Raw genomic sequence first — 21,257 nt, forward strand, 5'->3', positions numbered from 1 at the left:
ATTCTGTTCTGGTTGTTGGCTGAAGAGTTGAAGTTGGAGGCTCACTGTGAGGTGTTGTGGATGTTGCTGTTGTAGTTGGCTCTGCAGTTGCTGTAGCAGGTGTGGTTGGAAGGGATGTAGATTCCGTTGTGGTTGTTGGCCCTTGAGTTGAAGTAGGAAACTCAGTGGAAGGGGTTGTAGATTTTGTGGTTGAAGTTGGCATTGTTCCTGTTATAGCAGGTGTAGTTGGAATGGATGTCGATTCTGTTCTGGTTGTTGGCTGAAGAGTTGAAGTTGGAGGCTCACTGTGAGGTGTTGTCGATGTTGCTGTTGTAGTTGGCTCTGCAGTTGCTGTAGCAGGTGTGGTTGGAAGGGATGTAGATTCCGTTGTGGTTGTTGGCCCTTGAGTTGAAGTAGGAAACTCGGTGGAAGGGGTTGTAGATTTTGTGGTTGAAGTTGGCATTGTTCCTGTTATAGCAGGTGTAGTTGGAATGGATGTCGATTCTGTTCTGGTTGTTGGCTGCAGAGTTGAAGTTGGAGGCTCACTGTGAGGTGTTGTGGATGTTGCTGTTGTAGTTGGCTGTGCAGTTGCTGTAGCAGATGTGGGTGGAAGGGATGTAGATTCCGTTGTGGTTGTTGGCCCTTGAGTTGAAGTAGGAAACTCGGTGGAAGGGGTTGTAGATTTTGTGGTTGAAGTTGGCATTGTTCCTGTTATAGCAGATGTAGTTGGAATGGATGTCGATTCTGTTCTGGTTGTTGGCTGAAGAGTTGAAGTTGGAGGCTCACTGTGAGGTGTTGTGGATGTTGCTGTTGTAGTTGGCTGTGCAGTTGCTGTAGTAGGTGTGGGTGGAAGGGATGTAGATTCCGTTGTGGTTGTTGGCCCTTGAGTTGAAGTAGGAAACTCGGTGGAAGGGGTTGTAGATTTTGTGGTTGAAGTTGGCATTGTTCCTGTTATAGCAGGTGTAGTTGGAATGGATGTCGATTCTGTTCTGGTTGTTGGCTGAAGAGTTGAATTTGGAGGCTCACTGTGAGGTGTTGTCGATGTTGCTGTTGTAGTTGGCTGTGCAGTTGCTGTAGTAGGTGTGGGTGGAAGGGATGTAGATTCCGTTGTGGTTGTTGGCCCTTGAGTTGAAGTAGGAAACTCGGTGGAAGGGGTTGTAGATTTTGTGGTTGAAGTTGGCATTGTTCCTGTTATAGCAGATGTAGTTGGAATGGATGTCGATTCTGTTCTGGTTGTTGGCTGAAGAGTTGAAGTTGGAGGCTCACTGTGAGGTGTTGTGGATGTTGCTGTTGTAGTTGGCTGTGCAGTTGCTGTAGTAGGTGTGGGTGGAAGGGATGTAGATTCCGTTGTGGTTGTTGGCCCTTGAGTTGAAGTAGGAAACTCGGTGGAAGGGGTTGTAGATTTTGTGGTTGAAGTTGGCATTGTTCCTGTTATAGCAGGTGTAGTTGGAATGGATGTCGATTCTGTTCTGGTTGTTGGCTGAAGAGTTGAATTTGGAGGCTCACTGTGAGGTGTTGTCGATGTTGCTGTTGTAGTTGGCTGTGCAGTTGCTGTAGTAGGTGTGGGTGGAAGGGATGTAGATTCCGTTGTGGTTGTTGGCCCTTGAGTTGAAGTAGGAAACTCGGTGGAAGGGGTTGTAGATTTTGTGGTTGAAGTTGGCATTGTTCCTGTTATAGCAGGTGTAGTTGGAATGGATGTCGATTCTGTTCTGGTTGTTGGCTGCAGAGTTGAAGTTGGAGGCTCACTGTGAGGTGTTGTCGATGTTGCTGTTGTAGTTGGCTCTGCAGTTGCTGTAGCAGGTGTGGTTGGAAGGGATGTAGATTCCGTTGTGGTTGTTGGCCCTTGAGTTGAAGTAGGAAACTCGGTGGAAGGGGTTGTAGATTTTGTGGTTGAAGTTGGCATTGTTCCTGTTATAGCAGGTGTAGTTGGAATGGATGTCGATTCTGTTCTGGTTGTTGGCTGACGAGTTGAAGTTGGAGGCTCACTGTGAGGTGTTGTCGATGTTGCTGTTGTAGTTGGCTCTGCAGTTGCTGTAGCAGGTGTGGTTGGAAGGGATGTAGATTCCGTTGTGGTTGTTGGCCCTTGAGTTGAGGTAGGAAACTCGGTGGAAGGGGTTGTAGATTTTGTGGTTGAAGTTGGCATTGTTCCTGTTATAGCAGGTGTAGTTGGAATGGATGTCGATTCTGTTCTGGTTGTTGGCTGCAGAGTTGAAGTAGGAGGCTCACTGTGAGGTGTTGTGGATGTTGCTGTTGTAGTTGGCTGTGCAGTTGCTGTAGTAGGTGTGGGTGGAAGGGATGTAGATTCCGTTGTGGTTGTTGGCCCTTGAGTTGAAGTAGGAAACTCGGTGGAAGGGGTTGTAGATTTTGAGGTTGAAGTTGGCATTGTTCCTGTTATAGCAGGTGTAGTTGGAATGGATGTCGATTCTGTTCTGGTTGTTGGCTGAAGAGTTGAAGTTGGAGGCTCACTGTGAGGTGTTGTCGATGTTGCTGTTGTAGTTGGCTCTGCAGTTGCTGTAGCAGGTGTGGTTGGAAGGGATGTAGATTCCGTTGTGGTTGTTGGCCCTTGAGTTGAAGTAGGAAACTCGGTGGAAGGGGTTGTAGATTTTGTGGTTGAAGTTGGCATTGTTCCTGTTATAGCAGGTGTAGTTGGAATGGATGTCGATTCTGTTCTGGTTGTTGGCTGCAGAGTTGAAGTTGGAGGCTCACTGTGAGGTGTTGTCGATGTTGCTGTTGTAGTTGGCTGTGCAGTTGCTGTAGCAGGTGTGGTTGGAAGGGATGTAGATTCCGTTGTGGTTGTTGGCCCTTGAGTTGAGGTAGGAAACTCGGTGGAAGGGGTTGTAGATTTTGTGGTTGAAGTTGGCATTGTTCCTGTTATAGCAGGTGTAGTTGGAATGGATGTCGATTCTGTTCTGGTTGTTGGCTGCAGAGTTGAAGTAGGAGGCTCACTGTGAGGTGTTGTCGATGTTGCTGTTGTAGTTGGCTGTGCAGTTGCTGTAGTAGGTGTGGGTGGAAGGGATGTAGATTCCGTTGTGGTTGTTGGCCCTTGAGTTGAAGTAGGAAACTCGGTGGAAGGGGTTGCAGATTTTGTGGTTGAAGTTGGCATTGTTCCTGTTATAGCAGGTGTAGTTGGAATGGATGTCGATTCTGTTCTGGTTGTTGGCTGAAGAGTTGAAGTTGGAGGCTCACTGTGAGGTGTTGTGGATGTTGCTGTTGTAGTTGGCTCTGCAGTTGCTGTAGCAGGTGTGGTTGGAAGGGATGTAGATTCTGTTGTGGTTGTTGGCCCTTGAGTTGAAGTAGGAAACTCGGTGGAAGGGGTTGTAGATTTTGTGGTTGAAGTTGGCATTGTTCCTGTTATAGCAGGTGTAGTTGGAATGGATGTCGATTCTGTTCTGGTTGTTGGCTGCAGAGTTGAAGTAGGAGGCTCACTGTGAGGTGTTGTGGATGTTGCTGTTGTAGTTGGCTCTGCAGTTGCTGTAGCAGGTGTGGTTGGAAGGGATGTAGATTCCGTTGTGGTTGTTGGCCCTTGAGTTGAAGTAGGAAACTCAGTGGAAGGGGTTGTAGATTTTGTGGTTGAAGTTGGCATTGTTCCTGTTATAGCAGGTGTAGTTGGAATGGATGTCGATTCTGTTCTGGTTGTTGGCTGAAGAGTTGAATTTGGAGGCTCACTGTGAGGTGTTGTCGATGTTGCTGTTGTAGTTGGCTGTGCAGTTGCTGTAGTAGGTGTGGGTGGAAGGGATGTAGATTCCGTTGTGGTTGTTGGCCCTTGAGTTGAAGTAGGAAACTCGGTGGAAGGGGTTGTAGATTTTGTGGTTGAAGTTGGCATTGTTCCTGTTATAGCAGGTGTAGTTGGAATGGATGTCGATTCTGTTCTGGTTGTTGGCTGCAGAGTTGAAGTTGGAGGCTCACTGTGAGGTGTTGTCGATGTTGCTGTTGTAGTTGGCTCTGCAGTTGCTGTAGCAGGTGTGGTTGGAAGGGATGTAGATTCCGTTGTGGTTGTTGGCCCTTGAGTTGAAGTAGGAAACTCGGTGGAAGGGGTTGTAGATTTTGTGGTTGAAGTTGGCATTGTTCCTGTTATAGCAGGTGTAGTTGGAATGGATGTCGATTCTGTTCTGGTTGTTGGCTGACGAGTTGAAGTTGGAGGCTCACTGTGAGGTGTTGTCGATGTTGCTGTTGTAGTTGGCTCTGCAGTTGCTGTAGCAGGTGTGGTTGGAAGGGATGTAGATTCCGTTGTGGTTGTTGGCCCTTGAGTTGAGGTAGGAAACTCGGTGGAAGGGGTTGTAGATTTTGTGGTTGAAGTTGGCATTGTTCCTGTTATAGCAGGTGTAGTTGGAATGGATGTCGATTCTGTTCTGGTTGTTGGCTGCAGAGTTGAAGTAGGAGGCTCACTGTGAGGTGTTGTGGATGTTGCTGTTGTAGTTGGCTGTGCAGTTGCTGTAGTAGGTGTGGGTGGAAGGGATGTAGATTCCGTTGTGGTTGTTGGCCCTTGAGTTGAAGTAGGAAACTCGGTGGAAGGGGTTGTAGATTTTGAGGTTGAAGTTGGCATTGTTCCTGTTATAGCAGGTGTAGTTGGAATGGATGTCGATTCTGTTCTGGTTGTTGGCTGAAGAGTTGAAGTTGGAGGCTCACTGTGAGGTGTTGTCGATGTTGCTGTTGTAGTTGGCTCTGCAGTTGCTGTAGCAGGTGTGGTTGGAAGGGATGTAGATTCCGTTGTGGTTGTTGGCCCTTGAGTTGAAGTAGGAAACTCGGTGGAAGGGGTTGTAGATTTTGTGGTTGAAGTTGGCATTGTTCCTGTTATAGCAGGTGTAGTTGGAATGGATGTCGATTCTGTTCTGGTTGTTGGCTGCAGAGTTGAAGTTGGAGGCTCACTGTGAGGTGTTGTCGATGTTGCTGTTGTAGTTGGCTGTGCAGTTGCTGTAGCAGGTGTGGTTGGAAGGGATGTAGATTCCGTTGTGGTTGTTGGCCCTTGAGTTGAGGTAGGAAACTCGGTGGAAGGGGTTGTAGATTTTGTGGTTGAAGTTGGCATTGTTCCTGTTATAGCAGGTGTAGTTGGAATGGATGTCGATTCTGTTCTGGTTGTTGGCTGCAGAGTTGAAGTAGGAGGCTCACTGTGAGGTGTTGTCGATGTTGCTGTTGTAGTTGGCTGTGCAGTTGCTGTAGTAGGTGTGGGTGGAAGGGATGTAGATTCCGTTGTGGTTGTTGGCCCTTGAGTTGAAGTAGGAAACTCGGTGGAAGGGGTTGCAGATTTTGTGGTTGAAGTTGGCATTGTTCCTGTTATAGCAGGTGTAGTTGGAATGGATGTCGATTCTGTTCTGGTTGTTGGCTGAAGAGTTGAAGTTGGAGGCTCACTGTGAGGTGTTGTGGATGTTGCTGTTGTAGTTGGCTCTGCAGTTGCTGTAGCAGGTGTGGTTGGAAGGGATGTAGATTCTGTTGTGGTTGTTGGCCCTTGAGTTGAAGTAGGAAACTCGGTGGAAGGGGTTGTAGATTTTGTGGTTGAAGTTGGCATTGTTCCTGTTATAGCAGGTGTAGTTGGAATGGATGTCGATTCTGTTCTGGTTGTTGGCTGCAGAGTTGAAGTAGGAGGCTCACTGTGAGGTGTTGTGGATGTTGCTGTTGTAGTTGGCTGTGCAGTTGCTGTAGTAGGTGTGGGTGGAAGGGATGTAGATTCCGTTGTGGTTGTTGGCCCTTGAGTTGAAGTAGGAAACTCGGTGGAAGGGGTTGTAGATTTTGTGGTTGAAGTTGGCATTGTTCCTGTTATAGCAGGTGTAGTTGGAATGGATGTCGATTCTGTTCTGGTTGTTGGCTGAAGAGTTGAAGTTGGAGGCTCACTGTGAGGTGTTGTGGATGTTGCTGTTGTAGTTGGCTGTGCAGTTGCTGTAGCAGATGTGGGTGGAAGGGATGTAGATTCCGTTGTGGTTGTTGGCCCTTGAGTTGAAGTAGGAAACTCGGTGGACGGGGTTGTAGATTTTGTGGTTGAAGTTGGCATTGTTCCTGTTATAGCAGATGTAGTTGGAATGGATGTCGATTCTGTTCTGGTTGTTGGCTGAAGAGTTGAAGTTGGAGGCTCACTGTGAGGTGTTGTGGATGTTGCTGTTGTAGTTGGTTGTGCAGTTGCTGTAGTAGGTGTGGGTGGAAGGGATGTAGATTCCGTTGTGGTTGTTGGCCCTTGAGTTGAAGTAGGAAACTCGGTGGAAGGGGTTGTAGATTTTGTGGTTGAAGTTGGCATTGTTCCTGTTATAGCAGGTGTAGTTGGAATGGATGTCGATTCTGTTCTGGTTGTTGGCTGCAGAGTTGAAGTAGGAGGCTCACTGTGAGGTGTTGTGGATGTTGCTGTTGTAGTTGGCTGTGCAGTTGCTGTAGCAGGTGTGGTTGGAAGGGATGTAGATTCCGTTGTGGTTGTTGGCCCTTGAGATGAGGTAGGAAACTCGGTGGAAGGGGTTGTAGATTTTGTGGTTGAAGTTGGCATTGTTCCTGTAATAGCAGGTGTAGTTGGAATGGATGTCGATTCTGTTCTGGTTGTTGGCTGCAGAGTTGAAGTAGGAGGCTCACTGTGAGGTGTTGTCGATGTTGCTGTTGTAGTTGGCTGTGCAGTTGCTGTAGTAGGTGTGGGTGGAAGGGATGTAGATTCCGTTGTGGTTGTTGGCCCTTGAGTTGAAGTAGGAAACTCGGTGGAAGGGGTTGTAGATTTTGTGGTTGAAGTTGGCATTGTTCCTGTTATAGCAGGTGTAGTTGGAATGGATGTTGATTCTGTTCTGGTTGTTGGCTGCAGAGTTGAAGTAGGAGGCTCACTGTGAGGTGTTGTCGATGTTGCTGTTGTAGTTGGCTGTGCAGTTGCTGTAGTAGGTGTGGGTGGAAGGGATGTAGATTCCGTTGTGGTTGTTGGCCCTTGAGTTGAAGTAGGAAACTCGGTGGAAGGGGTTGTAGATTTTGTGGTTGAAGTTGGCATTGTTCCTGTTATAGCAGGTGTAGTTGGAATGGATGTCGATTCTGTTCTGGTTGTTGGCTGAAGAGTTGAAGTTGGAGGCTCACTGTGAGGTGTTGTGGATGTTGCTGTTGTAGTTGGCTCTGCAGTTGCTGTAGCAGGTGTGGTTGGAAGGGATGTAGATTCCGTTGTGGTTGTTGGCCCTTGAGTTGAAGTAGGAAACTCAGTGGAAGGGGTTGTAGATTTTGTGGTTGAAGTTGGCATTGTTCCTGTTATAGCAGGTGTAGTTGGAATGGATGTCGATTCTGTTCTGGTTGTTGGCTGAAGAGTTGAAGTTGGAGGCTCACTGTGAGGTGTTGTCGATGTTGCTGTTGTAGTTGGCTCTGCAGTTGCTGTAGCAGGTGTGGTTGGAAGGGATGTAGATTCCGTTGTGGTTGTTGGCCCTTGAGTTGAAGTAGGAAACTCGGTGGAAGGGGTTGTAGATTTTGTGGTTGAAGTTGGCATTGTTCCTGTTATAGCAGGTGTAGTTGGAATGGATGTCGATTCTGTTCTGGTTGTTGGCTGCAGAGTTGAAGTTGGAGGCTCACTGTGAGGTGTTGTGGATGTTGCTGTTGTAGTTGGCTGTGCAGTTGCTGTAGCAGATGTGGGTGGAAGGGATGTAGATTCCGTTGTGGTTGTTGGCCCTTGAGTTGAAGTAGGAAACTCGGTGGAAGGGGTTGTAGATTTTGTGGTTGAAGTTGGCATTGTTCCTGTTATAGCAGATGTAGTTGGAATGGATGTCGATTCTGTTCTGGTTGTTGGCTGAAGAGTTGAAGTTGGAGGCTCACTGTGAGGTGTTGTGGATGTTGCTGTTGTAGTTGGCTGTGCAGTTGCTGTAGTAGGTGTGGGTGGAAGGGATGTAGATTCCGTTGTGGTTGTTGGCCCTTGAGTTGAAGTAGGAAACTCGGTGGAAGGGGTTGTAGATTTTGTGGTTGAAGTTGGCATTGTTCCTGTTATAGCAGGTGTAGTTGGAATGGATGTCGATTCTGTTCTGGTTGTTGGCTGAAGAGTTGAAGTTGGAGGCTCACTGTGAGGTGTTGTCGATGTTGCTGTTGTAGTTGGCTGTGCAGTTGCTGTAGTAGGTGTGGGTGGAAGGGATGTAGATTCCGTTGTGGTTGTTGGCCCTTGAGTTGAAGTAGGAAACTCGGTGGAAGGGGTTGTAGATTTTGTGGTTGAAGTTGGCATTGTTCCTGTTATAGCAGGTGTAGTTGGAATGGATGTCGATTCTGTTCTGGTTGTTGGCTGCAGAGTTGAAGTTGGAGGCTCACTGTGAGGTGTTGTCGATGTTGCTGTTGTAGTTGGCTCTGCAGTTGCTGTAGCAGGTGTGGTTGGAAGGGATGTAGATTCCGTTGTGGTTGTTGGCCCTTGAGTTGAAGTAGGAAACTCGGTGGAAGGGGTTGTAGATTTTGTGGTTGAAGTTGGCATTGTTCCTGTTATAGCAGGTGTAGTTGGAATGGATGTCGATTCTGTTCTGGTTGTTGGCTGACGAGTTGAAGTTGGAGGCTCACTGTGAGGTGTTGTCGATGTTGCTGTTGTAGTTGGCTGTGCAGTTGCTGTAGTAGGTGTGGGTGGAAGGGATGTAGATTCCGTTGTGGTTGTTGGCCCTTGAGTTGAAGTAGGAAACTCGGTGGAAGGGGTTGTAGATTTTGTGGTTGAAGTTGGCATTGTTCCTGTTATAGCAGGTGTAGTTGGAATGGATGTCGATTCTGTTCTGGTTGTTGGCTGCAGAGTTGAAGTAGGAGGCTCACTGTGAGGTGTTGTCGATGTTGCTGTTGTAGTTGGCTCTGCAGTTGCTGTAGCAGGTGTGGTTGGAAGGGATGTAGATTCCGTTGTGGTTGTTGGCCCTTGAGTTGAAGTAGGAAACTCGGTGGAAGGGGTTGTAGATTTTGTGGTTGAAGTTGGCATTGTTCCTGTTATAGCAGGTGTAGTTGGAATGGATGTCGATTCTGTTCTGGTTGTTGGCTGAAGAGTTGAAGTTGGAGGCTCACTGTGAGGTGTTGTCGATGTTGCTGTTGTAGTTGGCTCTGCAGTTGCTGTAGCAGGTGTGGTTGGAAGGGATGTAGATTCCGTTGTGGTTGTTGGCCCTTGAGTTGAAGTAGGAAACTCGGTGGAAGGGGTTGTAGATTTTGTGGTTGAAGTTGGCATTGTTCCTGTTATAGCAGGTGTAGTTGGAATGGATGTCGATTCTGTTCTGGTTGTTGGCTGCAGAGTTGAAGTAGGAGGCTCACTGTGAGGTGTTGTCGATGTTGCTGTTGTAGTTGGCTCTGCAGTTGCTGTAGCAGGTGTGGTTGGAAGGGATGTAGATTCCGTTGTGGTTGTTGGCCCTTGAGTTGAAGTAGGAAACTCGGTGGAAGGGGTTGTAGATTTTGTGGTTGAAGTTGGCATTGTTCCTGTTATAGCAGGTGTAGTTGGAATGGATGTCGATTCTGTTCTGGTTGTTGGCTGCAGAGTTGAAGTAGGAGGCTCACTGTGAGGTGTTGTCGATGTTGCTGTTGTAGTTGGCTCTGCAGTTGCTGTAGCAGGTGTGGTTGGAAGGGATGTAGATTCCGTTGTGGTTGTTGGCCCTTGAGTTGAAGTAGGAAACTCGGTGGAAGGGGTTGTAGATTTTGTGGTTGAAGTTGGCATTGTTCCTGTTATAGCAGGTGTAGTTGGAATGGATGTCGATTCTGTTCTGGTTGTTGGCTGCAGAGTTGAAGTTGGAGGTTCACTGTGAGGTGTTGTGGATGTTGCTGTTGTAGTTGGCTGTGCAGTTGCTGTAGTAGGTGTGGGTGGAAGGGATGTAGATTCCGTTGTGGTTGTTGGCCCTTGAGTTGAAGTAGGAAACTCGGTGGAAGGGGTTGTAGATTTTGTGGTTGAAGTTGGCATTGTTCCTGTTATAGCAGGTGTAGTTGGAATGGATGTCGATTCTGTTCTGGTTGTTGGCTGAAGAGTTGAAGTTGGAGGCTCACTGTGAGGTGTTGTGGATGTTGCTGTTGTAGTTGGCTGTGCAGTTGCTGTAGTAGGTGTGGGTGGAAGGGATGTAGATTCCGTTGTGGTTGTTGGCCCTTGAGTTGAAGTAGGAAACTCGGTGGAAGGGGTTGTAGATTTTGTGGTTGAAGTTGGCATTGTTCCTGTTATAGCAGGTGTAGTTGGAATGGATGTCGATTCTGTTCTGGTTGTTGGCTGAAGAGTTGAAGTTGGAGGCTCACTGTGAGGTGTTCTCGATGTTGCTGTTGTAGTTGGCTCTGCAGTTACTGTAGCAGGTGTGGTTGGAAGGGATGTAGATTCCGTTGTGGTTGTTGGCCCTTGAGTTGAAGTAGGAAACTCGGTGGAAGGGGTTGTAGATTTTGTGGTTGAAGTTGGCATTGTTCCTGTTATAGCAGGTGTAGTTGGAATGGATGTCGATTCTGTTCTGGTTGTTGGCTGAAGAGTTGAAGTTGGAGGCTCACTGTGAGGTGTTGTCGATGTTGCTGTTGTAGTTGGCTCTGCAGTTGCTGTAGCAGGTGTGGTTGGAAGGGATGTAGATTCTGTTGTGGTTGTTGGCCCTTGAGTTGAAGTAGGAAACTCGGTGGAAGGGGTTGTAGATTTTGTGGTTGAAGTTGGCATTGTTCCTGTTATAGCAGGTGTAGTTGGAATGGATGTCGATTCTGTTCTGGTTGTTGGCTGAAGAGTTGAAGTTGGAGGCTCACTGTGAGGTGTTGTCGATGTTGCTGTTGTAGTTGGCTGTGCAGTTGCTGTAGCAGGTGTGGTTGGAAGGGATGTAGATTCCGTTGTGGTTGTTGGCCCTTGAGTTGAAGTAGGAAACTCGGTGGAAGGGGTTGTAGATTTTGTGGTTGAAGTTGGCATTATTCCTGTTATAGCAGGTGTAGTTGGAATGGATGTCGATTCTGTTCTGGTTGTTGGCTGCAGAGCTGAAGTTGGAGGCCCACTGTGAGGTGTTGTCGATGTTGCTGTTGTAGTTGGCTCTGCAGTTGCTGTAGCAGGTGTGGTTGGAAGGGATGTAGATTCCGTTGTGGTTGTTGGCCCTTGAGTTGAAGTAGGAAACTCGGTGGAAGGGGTTGTAGATTTTGTGGTTGAAGTTGGCATTGTTCCTGTTATAGCAGGTGTAGTTGGAATGGATGTCGATTCTGTTCTGGTTGTTGGCTGAAGAGTTGAAGTTGGAGGCTCACTGTGAGGTGTTGTGGATGTTGCTGTTGTAGTTGGCTGTGCAGTTGCTGTAGTAGGTGTGGGTGGAAGGGATGTCGATTCCGTTGTGGTTGTTGGCCCTTGAGTTGAAGTAGGAAACTCGGTGGAAGGGGTTGTAGATTTTGTGGTTGAAGTTGGCATTGTTCCTGTTGTAGCAGGTGTAGTTGGAATGGATGTCGATTCTGTTCTGGTTGTTGGCTGAAGAGTTGAAGTTGGAGGCTCACTGTGAGGTGTTGTCGATGTTGCTGTTGTAGTTGGCTCTGCAGTTGCTGTAGTAGGTGTGGGTGGAAGGGATGTCGATTCCGTTGTGGTTGTTGGCCCTTGAGTTGAAGTAGGAAACTCGGTGGAAGGGGTTGTAGATTTTGTGGTTGAAGTTGGCATTGTTCCTGTTATAGCAGGTGTAGTTGGAATGGATGTCGATTCTGTTCTGGTTGTTGGCTGAAGAGTTGAAGTTGGAGGCTCACTGTGAGGTGTTGTCGATGTTGCTGTTGTAGTTGGCTGTGCAGTTGCTGTAGTAGGTGTGGGTGGAAGGGATGTAGATTCCGTTGTGGTTGTTGGCCCTTGAGTTGAAGTAGGAAACTCGGTGGAAGGGGTTGTAGATTTTGTGGTTGAAGTTGGCATTGTTCCTGTTATAGCAGGTGTAGTTGGAATGGATGTCGATTCTGTTCTGGTTGTTGGCTGCAGAGTTGAAGTTGGAGGCTCACTGTGAGGTGTTGTCGATGTTGCTGTTGTAGTTGGCTCTGCAGTTGCTGTAGCAGGTGTGGTTGGAAGGGATGTAGATTCCGTTGTGGTTGTTGGCCCTTGAGTTGAAGTAGGAAACTCGGTGGAAGGGGTTGTAGATTTTGTGGTTGAAGTTGGCATTGTTCCTGTTATAGCAGGTGTAGTTGGAATGGATGTCGATTCTGTTCTGGTTGTTGGCTGAAGAGTTGAAGTTGGAGGCTCACTGTGAGGTGTTGTCGATGTTGCTGTTGTAGTTGGCTGTGCAGTTGCTGTAGTAGGTGTGGGTGGAAGGGATGTCGATTCCGTTGTGGTTGTTGGCCCTTGAGTTGAAGTAGGAAACTCGGTGGAAGGGGTTGTAGATTTTGTGGTTGAAGTTGGCATTGTTCCTGTTATAGCAGGTGTAGTTGGAATGGATGTCATTTCTGTTCTGGTTGTTGGCTGCAGAGTTGAAGTTGGAGGCTCACTGTGAGGTGTTGTCGATGTTGCTGTTGTAGTTGGCTCTGCAGTTGCTGTAGCAGGTGTGGTTGGAAGGGATGTAGATTCCGTTGTGGTTGTTGGCCCTTGAGTTGAAGTAGGAAACTCGGTGGAAGGGGTTGTAGATTTTGTGGTTGAAGTTGGCATTGTTCCTGTTATAGCAGGTGTAGTTGGAATGGATGTCGATTCTGTACTGGTTGTTGGCTGCAGAGTTGAAGTTGGAGGCTCACTGTGAGGTGTTGTGGATGTTGCTGTTGTAGTTGGCTGTGCAGTTGCTGTAGTAGGTGTGGGTGGAAGGGATGTAGATTCCGTTGTGGTTGTTGGCCCTTGAGTTGAAGTAGGAAACTTGGTGGAAGGGGTTGTGGTTGAAGTTGGCTGTGCAGTTGTTGTAAAAGTTGTGATTGGGAATGGTGTAGACTCTTTTGTGGTTGTTGGCTGTAGAGTTGAAGTAAGAGTCTGAAGTGGAGTGGTAGCAGTGACAACAGATTCAGTTCTTGGTGATGTAGATGGAACTGGGGATTCCGTAATTTCAGTTTCAAACGTTGTCAAGGTTGTTGTTGCTTTTGTAGAAACCGTTGTGGAAGGTTGAGTTTGTGGAGTTGAAAATAATGTGGTTGTCACTTCAGTTGTAATGAGCGGTACAGTTTGTGTGGTAAGCAATTCAGTGGTCAAAATTGTTGTCAATGTTGGTGGTTGAACAGTTGAAGCAGTGCAGGTTTTATTTTCATGTATCACAGTTGTATTTATGCAGATTGCATAGTAGCACATCCCCAAGTTGTCAGTCACATTGTAAACAACCTCATTTTCCTTATATCTGGTTCCATTATAAAAGCAACCGGAGCATTCGTCCACACATATCTCCTTATCTTCATCAAATATGGGTCTATCTTCAGGGCATACAGGATAGCAGCCTATGAAACCAAAAAGGCAATATGTATTTAAAACCTTAAGCACTGAAAGTGGCCACATATTCTTTTTAATTATTTTGTTACTTTGTCAAATACAAACCCGAAATGCAAAGTAGTCAGTCTAAAAATATAATGAAAAATAAAATATGAATGTAATTTATTAATTCACTTGAATGTATATTAACAAGCAAGCAGAAAGAAAGACACACCTAATTCTATTTGTTAAACCAATTTAAACTTATAATAATGAACATCTATGAAGCAACACTGTTGTATGTATTGCAGAATGAAACCTGGCATTGTTCAGCTTAAATAGCCACAGAGCTTCTGGTAAAATAGGTCCTGTTAGTTAGAACATTCATTAATTCATTCATTAATATTCCCAGCTGACATAGGGCAAAAGGGGTACACCCTGGACAGGTTGCCATTCCATCACAGGGCCACATAGAGACAACTAACTCCACTCTCAAACGTACACCTATAGTCAGTAGGCAAATTGGACACATTTAGTGTCCAATTTGCCTGATACCCAATTTTTGGACAGAGGAAACTGGAGAACCTGGAGAAAACCCATGCACACATGGGGAAAACATACGAGAGGAGTATATGTTTCTGCAAAATTCTAATAGAAGCAAATGCATCAGTGGCACCCTCACATATGCAGATCACTTCCAAAAACAAGTTGAAATGTGGAATTATCTGACAACATAGCATGTTTCAACTGTTTTTCAATCCATTTCAGATGAGTTTGGGCCCTGAGACAGTCCTGGACAGCTTTGCATAACAGTTTTAGGTTGCATTTCTTGATGCAGCAGTGGACTGTGTTAGACAGTCGTGGCCTGTGCAATATATTTGTTGAAAATGCCATCTTTGTTTATAGAGTATTACTTCCATCTAGTGGTGATTTTGAAGTATTGTTCCCTTGCTCTTACCTGTACAACAATTTTAGGCTGGCTAAATTGCTGTACATAATTCTGCTGTGGAGTTTTTTTGAATTTTTTTTTTTACATCTATTTAGCTGGTTGGATAGCTAGTGAGGCCTTCGCAAAAGTGATTGTACGTATTTACGAGCCAAGGTGGCTATGTACATCACAGTAGCAGTTCTCGCCCTTGGTTTTTATGTACTAAGATGTGATTGTCCCTTGGACTGTATTTAGTGTTTTATGTGGCCTACTGTTTTCCTTCCTGTGCAGCAGTTTACCTGGAGGGCAGAGATTGGATTACTGCTCAGGGGGTATTCCAAGAAGCAGGATTAAGGGAAAGTCTTGCTTATTTCGATAAGTCTGGCTCATTTAAGTGGGTGTTCCGATCCATCATAGTATCATAGTAACCTTTTCTGGTGAACAAGTCTGCTCCAAACCCTGCTAACTGTCGAGCAGTTTGTTTAGCTTTGTTTCAAAATTTGGAAGCAGGCTTCGAAAAGATTGTTCTGTCAGATTAATACCATGCTCACATCATTTAGTAACAATAATAAATCCTATTAAAATCTTGTCTGAGCATTTTCATTATGTCCAAAATAAATAAATGAAAACTAACTATATTGCAAAAGTGGCAACTGTTTTAAAAAATTAACTATACACTAGTTATACACTTTTATTGCTTCAATTGTATTTTAATTCCAATGTTTTAATGTTATTTGCGAATTGCCTTTGTAAAGCACTTTGAATTGCTTTATGTGTGAATGGTGCATGCCTTGCTTTTTATTTTATTGTCCCGTTTGTTATTCAGTGGGGCTTGTACCTGTATGTACTACTCTTTGTCATGAAAGTGAATCAAACCTCGTTACGTCACTGTCATTATACATAGGCACATCAAATCAGCCTAAAATCGGAAGGGTGCCAGACCTTCTGAAAATTAGGTTTGTAAAGTAATCAAGTAATCAAAAATAACATCTTACCTTCCACGAGGGGTAGAGTGGCACTACAATTTCCTTGAGGATTTAAACAGGTCTTGTAGCAGGTTGTATGACAAGGGTTATAGTGCCACTTGCATTCTTGTGGACCATTGTAATAATCACAAAAGACAGCTAGGAAGAAAATATGTAAGGGAAGTTAGTCATGTATTTTGAGTAAAGAAAGGGAATATTGCTCCACATAACATTGACCTATTTAATTAGAATGCAAACCTGAACTCCATCAAATAAGTTAAATACATGCTCACAGACTATTCTGTAACTTGTGGGCCTGAGCCATATAATTTTTTCTAAATTACAAATCCCAGAAAAGACATAGAAATCAGTTTAGTGACTTAAGCTCACAATTATTGTTTACTTACGACAGATTTTTGGAGTCCTCCATGAAACACAGACACCAGCGTCATTACAAGCTTGAGCATAAGCTGCAACTGCTGTACAAAAACACTCACAGTCTCCTCCAGTGTCACAGGCACATGCGTCTGTCACGCAGTTGTCATAAAATGGATGGGGCTCTACCTGCTCAGTAAATGAACATTGATGTGTTAAGGGTATCCAGCAATGGAAATCTCCATAGTGATTTGAAGCAACTCTATTTTTACCTTATTGTGGCACTCTTTGAAAGTCTCCCCAGTTATAATGCTGCACGTCATTTTTGCCCACAAATACCGTTTTGGTTCAGCTTCACAAGGATTGACATTCATTCTCATATCTCTGCAGCCACTGGACACTTTCCAGCTGTTTGCAAATTTTACAGGACTGCTCACTACCATCTGGTTCTGAGTGATGAAGTCGTGGCCATCACCATCAAAATCTCCACACAGGCCACATACCTCTCCCTATGAAATGCAAATGACATAGGGACAATATTATGGTAATCCATGACTTTTCATATTACAATATTCATTTGTAAGTGAATATTATGCCGCAACTACTATCAGAGAATTGCTAGAGTATAGCAATACCACTGTTGTTCCACTGTCATTTTCAGTAAGACTAGTTGATTTCACACTGTGACTCACACTGTGCTGTGGTTCCAGGAGGATGCGAACAGTTGTTTTGCGATCCCACATCACTGTCAGACCAATGGCAGATTCTATCACCAGATATAAGCCAACTTTACTTATTCTGTATTGAATCTGAGGGCCATGTCCCAAGTCCTGCTCTTCATGTTTCCCCTTTGACAGTTTAATTTCCATTCGCTGTAGATAATGGGAGATTTAATTTGCTTTCATTTCACAAAAACTGCAGTTTGATACAGAACTTAGTTATTGAGTTGTTTTCAAAACGTCAAGCAAGGCCACATCAAAGGCACTGTTGTGTGATCTTACCCCAAGTAGGACTCTGACGATTTTGGAGCATGTGGTGCCTGTAGTTCCACATGGTGCATTTTCTGTGATAACTCCAAAGTTCTCCTGTACCGTTTTATTGCCACATTTGTTCTTAAAAGAGAGACATTTTGCATTTCTTAAGTACAGTGACTACTGATCAAACCAAACCAAACCTTACCTTGACCTTTACTTTGTTTTGCAAGGTTCAAGGTTATTAAAGAAAAGCTACAAAGAGTTGTAAGATGGACGTACTCAGGAGAATAAGATCATTGCATTGTTGCATTAAATATATGTGAATTTTTATGACAAAGGTTGTCTTTACAGAAGTTATGGCTATACTTTTTTCCTATATAGTGCACTACATTTAAGATTCACGAGTGTGCAATCTTATACAGTATCTCTACAGTGTGCTGCATCTCATAGATGACAGTGATGGTGTCAAATGAAAATGAATCCTGAGTTTAAAGCTACTAACTGTCCACTATATGGGGTAGTGAATGAGGTGATGAGGAGATTTCAAACATGTGGTTGATGTTTACCTTGACAGCAACATATTCGCATTGTCCATTAAAGGCATACATTCGCTGATCAAATGTCTTGTAGTGACCACTTCCATAAATAATGCATGTTCCTGGACATTTTTTCTCTGTACACTCCCACCTTCCACTTCTGCAGGTGCTAGATGTATGAGAAATGGTTAAATGTAATACAGGTTTTGAGTATTTAAAGGAAGAGAAACACACAAACAAATAAGACAATATTCGTTTATCATAACTAATTAAAAACATTGTCTTACCAAGTGTTACACTGGTTCGGAATTTGTGTTCCTGGTGCATATAGACGCCCATTATGTTGACAAGGACATTGGCTTTCTTTTACACAGAAACCTTTTCCATCATCAATGAGGCCACTGGGACAATAACAGCCAGATTCACACTCTGTGGAGTCCTGGGAAGATAGAAACACCACAGTGGTTAAAAAAAGAGAGAACATTTTAATAATACTATGGGAAAAAGTTGTCCAAAGCTGTCTTCAAACTTCATAAACTATAGTGTAACTGCACAATGTGAATTACATATTTAGTATTCCACCCTTAAACTCCAGAATATATACATGATATCTTAGTTTCGGGACTAACAACTTAATAAAAACAGCTCACACAATCATCGTTGTCCAGATTTAAACAAGTTCGAGCACACTGGACTCCACGCTCTGCTATGCCAGGAGTGGAACAGTCGATGAAAACTTTTGGAAAAGGGCACACTGAACGGGCTCTCCAAGAATTACAACGAAGCACTCCATTTGAACAAACACTAGAAAAAGACACCAGAGACACAGGATGCAACACAAAAGTACTTTAAAAGTGCCATTTATTTATTTGCTACATTCTTTACAGCGGCACTAAATCAACTTGAGTGTAGGATAATTCATTTGATGTTAAATGTCACTAAATAGGGGACAACAGACTCACCAGTGCTCATCTTTGATGTTGATGGACTTCCCAGGCTTGATTTGCACTTCATTATAGTAGCATGGACACTTGGCCATGGGGACACATATGTCATTTTCATTCAGATAGAGACCCTCAGAGCAGGAGAAGCCATCCACAGGCAAGAAGTCAGTGATGCAGCTCTGCTGCTTTGAGCTCAGAGATCTGCAAGTCAACTGGCATCTCTGATGTTTGTAAGAGAAGGTCTGAGACATCGGGCAGTTCCTCATGTATTTATCTGTTTGTGCAGAATGTGAGAAACGTTTAATAATTAGTTGAAGACTATCAAAGGAAAAGGTAAATATTAATGTATCCGCAGAAAGCATCACCTCACTTAACATAATTAAAGAAATACTTACCACACACATTGTCTCTCCAGTCTGTCAAAAACACTCCCTTTGATGCACATGCCCGTGCATAAGATGACAAGACAGCACACAGGCAGGCCTCGCTCTTCTCACAGTTACAGCTTGCATAGGTGCACCTCTGCAGAGGAGAGATAAAAAAAAAAAAAAATCATACAGAGCTTCTGTCCCATCACAGCCTTATTAAATAAAAGACAGATTTTTACCATACCTTGTGATACAGCTCAGGATCCACCACTGAATGACACTGTGCAAATGTAGTGTTTGTCTTTAGCAGCAAAGCACACCAGTGCTGGGCATACTTCTCTGAGAATGAGCAAAAGGTGACTCTTAAATTTCCAGTGTATACAATTATGTGAGTTATAGACTGTCCATTTATTTTAAAGTCATCTATTGGCTGACTTCCTTTCTGGTGCTGCAGTTAACCTCCTCATTGTCCTCATGAACATGTTTAGTCAGGGGGAGTTTATTCATGGACAAATAGCCTAACATCACAAGCAGAGCAGGGTCATCTTTCAAACCAGTGTGGCCCTGGCACAGCTTCACTTCCCAAACCAAATTCTGAATCAACCAGTGAAAATAAATCAATTTGGAAGCTAAGTTGGTTCCCAATACTTGCTTTTTCCTGGCAATGGCAAAGGAAACAACAATGTAGTGACAGCATGTTTGGTGGTGATTTGAGCATCCCTCCTGAATTCCAGGAGAATTAGCAGAAGGCAAGCTTGCACACAGTCACATTTACTTTCCTGCCCACTGTTAATGACATAATACAGAGGAGCTTTGGTTCCACTTAATTGGTGCGAACACATGCTGGTTGGTTTAGAGCACAATGGTTTGGAACAGAACTAGAGCCCGAGTAGGAACCACGTTGGTGCTGGCCGGTGGGAAAGTGTTAGATTGTTAGATTAGATTCTGTAATAGTTTCCCTTTCATTTACTGTCAGACACCTAAAAGATCCTCATGTCACTGAGAAAACTCTCTAGGTCCGTCAAGTACAGTGTTTAATCCTATAAAACACAGATTATAACTGAAGTATTTTGCTGTCAGCAACACATGCAAAAAAAAAAGCACTTGTTTACCATTCTCCACACTAAGAGAACAGGGGTCATCAAGCCTTTCCGTCCTGTCTTGACACATGTGGTTAGCCTTCCACGAGTTGCTAAAAGTTACTGCTGTTCCCTCCACAATTCCCTGAGGTGTCTTCATGTCGTCAGCCAGGACCATGTTGTAGTTCCCACACAAACCTGAAGGAAAACAAACACATTAGACTTTGATTAGATTTTAAGCTGCCATAAACAGGCGATTCAGTGTCAGTGTTCAGTGAACATATTTTCTTGCGACAGCCTCTCAAAATGGAGTGAGAGGTAAAAAAAAAAAAAAAATCATCATGGAGTTGATCAAAATTGGTGTCTTTTTGGAATCTCTATGGGGGAAAGTTGTCAATTGTTACTCTAACACATGAATTAAGTTGAATGTCTTGGGACACTACGAGTGTTTCATGGTTCACTGTGGACAGTAGAGTCTCACAAAACTGGTTTATTTCAGTTCAATCTGTTGGTTGTATTTTTTTCAGGGCTGCATATGACAAATATTATTCTTAAATTAGCATTGCTGTCATCATTATCGGATGTGTAATGCCTATGTCTAAATGTATTCCAGTAATGATGTTATGACAAATGTAAAACTGACCTTGTGTCTTTGCCCTGTAGCTGTGCTCCAGGCTGACATAGACTTGCATCATTGGCACATGCTGAATCTGAATTTGCAACCCAAAACTGGTCTGGAGCAAGATGTGGAAGGATGAGGCACGAAATATGTAGAGGACACCTTTGAATTAAGGAATAGTAAACAGTGAACTTGTTTGCCACTTCAAATAAGGTATAAATAATTAAAGATAATACAATGTTCTATTCAGAGATTTTATTGTGTCACTCACCTTGTACCTGATATGGCAAACTCATTATCTGTGAGTTTTGCTTCACTTTTCCATCTGAAGTGAACGTTAATACCTAAAAAACAGAATTGATCGATTGAGTGTTGCAGATATTAGTGTGAGCTTGTGCATGACTACAGTCTTCTTTACTGACAGGATTCTACTCACATTGTGTTTGTCATTGTTCAGCAAAAGCTTGAGAGTTTTAAGACACGTGTCGTACTCCTGGTTTACACAAGGTATCAGCTGGACCAGGATGGTAAATTTTGGACTTTTGTCATCCTGAAATATACAAAAATGATTATCATCATTTTAAAAATCATTCTACATCTGTGGATAAAGAAAATTCTCCAATTGAATTATACAAGACAATAAGTGACTCACCTTGCTTTGCACCTTGGCTAGAGTGTAGTGACATTCTCCATGGAAGGTGAAGGTTTTCCCATCAAAGGTCGTTACATGTGAACCCTCCTCGACTGCACATGTAGCAGGCATTTCAAGCTGTTTCTTACAAGACCAGCTTCCCATCACACATGTACTGAAATAACCCAAGGAATTTTAGATAGAAAAAACACTAACACATCGCAAGTGGTGCATTATTTTTACACAGTTCAACACGTGACTTACCATTCAGTTTGGCCCTGGCGGTTAACCTCACCGGAGTTATAGATTTTGTCGTCTTTGCACTGACATTCAGACTGACTGATGCACCCTCTCTCAGAGATATCATCAAACACAGTTCCTGCAGCAGACAGTTTATTAATGTTTAAAGAATGAGCGAAGCATTGTGCTGTGCAGTAAGAAGCACGTAAAGTGCACTAACCAGGAGGACAGAAGCAGCCGTCCATTTTGTGGTCCTCACACAGTGAACTTGTGTCCCGATATGAGCAAGTGTCCATGCAAGGAGAACCACTCTCTTGGTAGACCATGTTGAATGGACACTGTTTATCTGTGAAGACATGGGACAATAGAAATTAGATTTTTATGTGTTTGTTTTACTTTCATTTATGTTTCTTTAGCTACA

At 44.1% G+C, this 21,257-nt stretch overlaps 1 protein-coding gene across 1 annotated transcript in view; it reads right to left on the reverse strand.

Annotated features, from left to right (window-relative positions):
- The window catches only part of LOC131469996 (mucin-2-like), a 47,626-nt gene that overhangs the window by 24,600 nt on the left and 1,769 nt on the right, over positions 1–21,257 (reverse strand). The window contains exons 7-26 of the mRNA XM_058645478.1: positions 21,057–21,182; positions 20,861–20,975; positions 20,630–20,771; positions 20,402–20,515; positions 20,237–20,309; positions 19,990–20,127; positions 19,380–19,544; positions 18,512–18,606; positions 18,295–18,421; positions 17,918–18,173; positions 17,606–17,759; positions 17,243–17,394; positions 16,986–17,124; positions 16,447–16,557; positions 16,138–16,317; positions 15,718–15,954; positions 15,478–15,634; positions 15,101–15,229; positions 12,635–13,206; positions 5,141–5,191 (exon numbers count right to left, since the gene is read on the reverse strand). Coding sequence (XP_058501461.1) covers positions 5,141–5,191; positions 12,635–13,206; positions 15,101–15,229; positions 15,478–15,634; positions 15,718–15,954; positions 16,138–16,317; positions 16,447–16,557; positions 16,986–17,124; positions 17,243–17,394; positions 17,606–17,759; positions 17,918–18,173; positions 18,295–18,421; positions 18,512–18,606; positions 19,380–19,544; positions 19,990–20,127; positions 20,237–20,309; positions 20,402–20,515; positions 20,630–20,771; positions 20,861–20,975; positions 21,057–21,182 — 3,233 coding nt within the window. The remainder of the gene's footprint in view (positions 1–5,140; positions 5,192–12,634; positions 13,207–15,100; positions 15,230–15,477; positions 15,635–15,717; positions 15,955–16,137; positions 16,318–16,446; positions 16,558–16,985; positions 17,125–17,242; positions 17,395–17,605; positions 17,760–17,917; positions 18,174–18,294; positions 18,422–18,511; positions 18,607–19,379; positions 19,545–19,989; positions 20,128–20,236; positions 20,310–20,401; positions 20,516–20,629; positions 20,772–20,860; positions 20,976–21,056; positions 21,183–21,257) is intronic.

Source organism: Solea solea, chromosome 12, assembly GCF_958295425.1.
Source record: "Solea solea chromosome 12, fSolSol10.1, whole genome shotgun sequence".
NCBI lineage: Eukaryota > Metazoa > Chordata > Actinopteri > Pleuronectiformes > Soleidae > Solea > Solea solea.